The sequence below is a fragment of the Lathyrus oleraceus genome, chromosome 2 (assembly GCF_024323335.1).
Source record: "Lathyrus oleraceus cultivar Zhongwan6 chromosome 2, CAAS_Psat_ZW6_1.0, whole genome shotgun sequence".
NCBI lineage: Eukaryota > Viridiplantae > Streptophyta > Magnoliopsida > Fabales > Fabaceae > Lathyrus > Lathyrus oleraceus.
In genome coordinates this window covers 451,459,336-451,462,978 of record NC_066580.1, presented here as the reverse complement: position 1 = coordinate 451,462,978, position 3,643 = coordinate 451,459,336, and the positions used below count along the sequence as shown (strand labels likewise).

At 40.9% G+C, this 3,643-nt stretch overlaps 1 protein-coding gene across 1 annotated transcript; it reads right to left on the bottom strand.

The window, feature by feature from the left end:
- Window positions 1-668: 668 nt before the first annotated feature.
- On the bottom strand, window positions 669-2,771 carry LOC127123678 (uncharacterized). The gene is made up of 3 exons (XM_051053879.1): window positions 1,608-2,771; window positions 1,026-1,472; window positions 669-929 (listed from the first exon to the last, which is right to left on the bottom strand). The coding sequence occupies exons 1-3, from the start codon at window positions 2,769-2,771 to the stop codon at window positions 669-671; spliced, it is 1,872 nt and encodes a 623-aa protein (XP_050909836.1).
- Window positions 2,772-3,643: the final 872 nt, after the last annotated feature.

The window sequence follows — 3,643 nt, the reverse complement described above, 5'->3', positions numbered from 1 at the left end:
TCCACATACTCATGTAAAAGCTTGACCAACTCCTCCTTCACATTCTGCTCTAAGGCAGCTCCAACCTTGACTTCCTTTCGATCCTCCTCAGTCCCCAGATTGATCACATCCACTGGTTCCTGATGAGGCTGAATCATTTTGTCCTCTTGTTTCAAAATTCTGGCCAACTCTTCTGGGAGTTCGCAGTCTTCCTTACCATCCTCTTCAGCTTGGTTAATCGGGAGGTCGAAGTCATAGGGAATTACAACATTGTCGTGTTCAATGGGTTCAGTTATTAGTGTTCTGCATGACAATGACTTTTCTTTTTAGAGGAAGATTTTGAAAAATGAAAGTGATGTGAAATAAAAAAATGCCATTTTTTTAATTTTGTTGTTTATTTATTTGTAAAAAAAATTAAAAAGATGAAAGATAAAAATCTCAAAAAAATGTGCTTTGTATTGATGATAAGGCTTAAATATTAACACAAAATGGGCCATACAAAGTTATCCATATGCCTTGGGCATGACATTGGATGTTTTTTAGAAAATAATAAATTACTTTGAACAAGAAACTATCTCCAGAACATCTGCTGTCTTCCAGTTAGTGAGAGCAGCATCTAGAGGTCCACAAAACACCATCTTATACAAATATGGATCTTCATCTTCAAGAGTATTCACTTGATCATCACTTCAGAAACCAACTTTGTAAAATATTTCTTGGATGCTAGGAACCTTCCCCTGATGTATCTTCTGATCTTTGAACAGTTCAATAGACGGTTGATATCCCAATCTACACCTGTCTTTCTTCTCTGGTAATTCAATCATTATGCCCCAACTCCAAGGGCAACCAGCTTCAATTGCAGCTTTCACACTCTTCCACGAGGACATGACCCCCTTGGGTTCTTCAACAGGTTTCAGTTTAGTCTGGACCACATTGACCACTTCAAGGACCTGGAGAGGAGTTTCAACAATGTCTTAACCTACTTCAATGTATCTGAATGAAGTCAAATGGCTGACGAAAATATCTTCCTTTTCGGATACTGATACCAGCTTATCATAAGTAACAAACTTCAGCTTCTGGTGGAGTGTCGAGGTGACAACTCCAGCAGCATGAATCCAAGGTCTACCTAACAGATAACTATAGGCAGGCCTAATATCCATTATCTGGAAGGTAATACGGAAAGTTTGAGGGCTAATCAAGATTGGAAGGTCAATCTCCCCAATAATCGTTTGCTTAGACCCATCAAAAGCTTTCACTATCAAAGCACTGGGTCTCATCATTACCCCTTTAATATTCAGTTGTGCTAAAGTAGTCTTTGGCAACACATTCAAGGATGAACCTGTATCTACCAGTACTCGAGCCCGGGTAACATCTGTACACTGAATGGAGATATGAAGCGCCATATTATGTTCTCGCCCATTAGGGGGTAAATCATCATCATCAGTGAACATCAAACAACTACTAGCATTGAGATTAGCAACCACATCATCAAACTGAATAACACTGATGTCTTATACCACATAATCTTCGTTCAAGAACTTTAATAAAGCAGTCCTATGAGCCTCAGAACTCATAAGTAGAGAAATAATGGAGATTTTTGAAGGAGTATGGTTGAGCTGATCTACGACCTTGTAATCACCCTTCTTGATGATCTTTAAGAATTGTCTATCCTCTTCAGCAGTCACTGCTTTCTTAGATGAGACTTCTCCTGATTTTGGAGGATTCACCTCATTCCCCTTCGTTGGTTCAACTGTTGGTGCACTTTCTTTGTTTAGGATCACTTCAGGAGCGAAAACCCTTCCACTTCGAGTCACACCACTAGCTCCAGCAATGTTAGTCACATCTGGCTCTTTCAAGATTACTGGTTTGTTACCCACATAAACTACATGCTCATAGTTCCAAGGCACTACTTTGGTACTGTCAATTGAGAATGGAGTGGGAACATAGATAACCATGGGCTCAATCTTCTTCATTGGCTCTAGGTTAACATTTCTCTGATAAGGGACCACAAAAGGCTTGGGAAGCCTCTCTTGATCAAACACATGCACAATCACAGCAACATCTTCATCAATCTTTGCTTTGGTGAACTGAATAACCCGCTGATCCATCAAACGTTGAAGACAAATTTTGAATTCACCACATTGATCAGGGTTGGATGAACACACCACACAATTAGCATGCGTTCCCTTCATCAATTCTGCTTCCAACAATCTAGTACGAACCATTGTTAAGGGAGTCTTCAACTTGAACACATTCTTTATCAATCCTTCATCATTTGGACTTTCTATAGAACTGACGTCTGAACTACTATGTTTAGGCAAATGATTGTTCCCCATATTTGGAACATCAGCAAAAGAGAGTATTTTTTGATCTATCAACTCTTGGACCCGGAGCTTGAACACCTTGCAATTCTCTGTTGTACGACCCTCTGAATTAGCATGAAAGTCACATCTAGCATTCTCATCATACCAAGGCTTATGCGGCTTTGGCATTGGCAGTAATGCCCTTGGTACGACAGTCCCATTCTGAATCAGATATAGTAGCAATTGAGTGTAAATCATTGGGATAGGAGTGGTATTCACATTATTATACTGTTGATATGGCCTCTGTTGATGTTGAGGTGGAGGAGCCTGGAACTGAGGTTGTGGAGCTTGATATTGAGGAACTGGAACTTGATACTGAGGTACTGGAGCTGGAATAAGGACAAGAGCAATTGGACGATAAGGCATGGTTGGATATTGAGCAGCTGCTACGTAAGGGTACTGGTAATAAGGCACATGATCAGGAGCCATGGGTGATTACCTCCCCCTTTGAGAAGAAATGGTACTAGTCTCTCCCTCCTTTCTCTTGAATCCGTTGAAAGGCTTCTTCAAGATTGGTCAACTGCTGGAACCTCCCTGGATTTTACCATTTTTCAATCCTTCTTCTACTCTTTCACCCACAATCACCATGTCAGAAAGTCCTGTGGACACGCTACTAATCAACCTTTCATAATATTGTCCTTGTAAGGTTCCCATGAAAATGTCAATCAATTCACGATCAACCAGCGGCGGGTGCACTCTTGCAGCCAATTCTCTCTAGTGTTGCACATATTCTTTAGAAGACTCACTATCTTTTTAGGCGATACTCTGAAGCTGAGTATGATTTGGTGCCATGTCAATATTATATTTGTATTGCTTTGCAAATGCTTCAGCAAACTCATCCCAAGTATGGATGTTTCTACACTCCAACTGCATGTACCAATCCAAAGATGCCCCAGTTAGACTGTCCTGAAAGCAATGGATCATAAGCTTATCATCTCTGGCATAAGTAGCCATTTTTCTACAATACATTTTCAAGTGTATGTTAGGACATGTGAGGCCTTTGTATTTTTCAAATTCCGGCGCTTTGAATTTTGGAGGAATCACCACGTCTGGGACCAGACACACCTCCAAGGCACTCAAACGGGTGGAGTTATATCCTTCCAAGATTCTTAGCTTTTTAGCCAGAGCACGACACATCAAGATAGCCTCAGAATCTTGGGCAGCAGTAGGGATGACCATATGAGTAGCTCCATTATAATTCTGCATTTCAAACTCGTCCCGGAGCTCCTCATCAGTGCGGGGAATGACCACTTGATTGACTATCAGAGGTCCTTGCGCAACGACTTCATCAGTTACTCCAG

Excerpts from the sequence above, each read along its gene's own strand:
- LOC127123678 (XM_051053879.1), bottom strand. The coding sequence starts at position 2,771 with ATGGCTCCTGATCATGTGCCTTATTACCAGTACCCTTACGTAGCAGCT. Across the intron at positions 1,473-1,607 it reads TCAAGAAGGGTGATTACAAG|TTTGATGATGTGGTTGCTAA; the intron begins GTCGTAGATCAG and ends AGTGTTATTCAG. Across the intron at positions 930-1,025 it reads TTGTTACTTATGATAAGCTG|GTCCTTGAAGTGGTCAATGT; the intron begins GTATCAGTATCC and ends ACTCCTCTCCAG.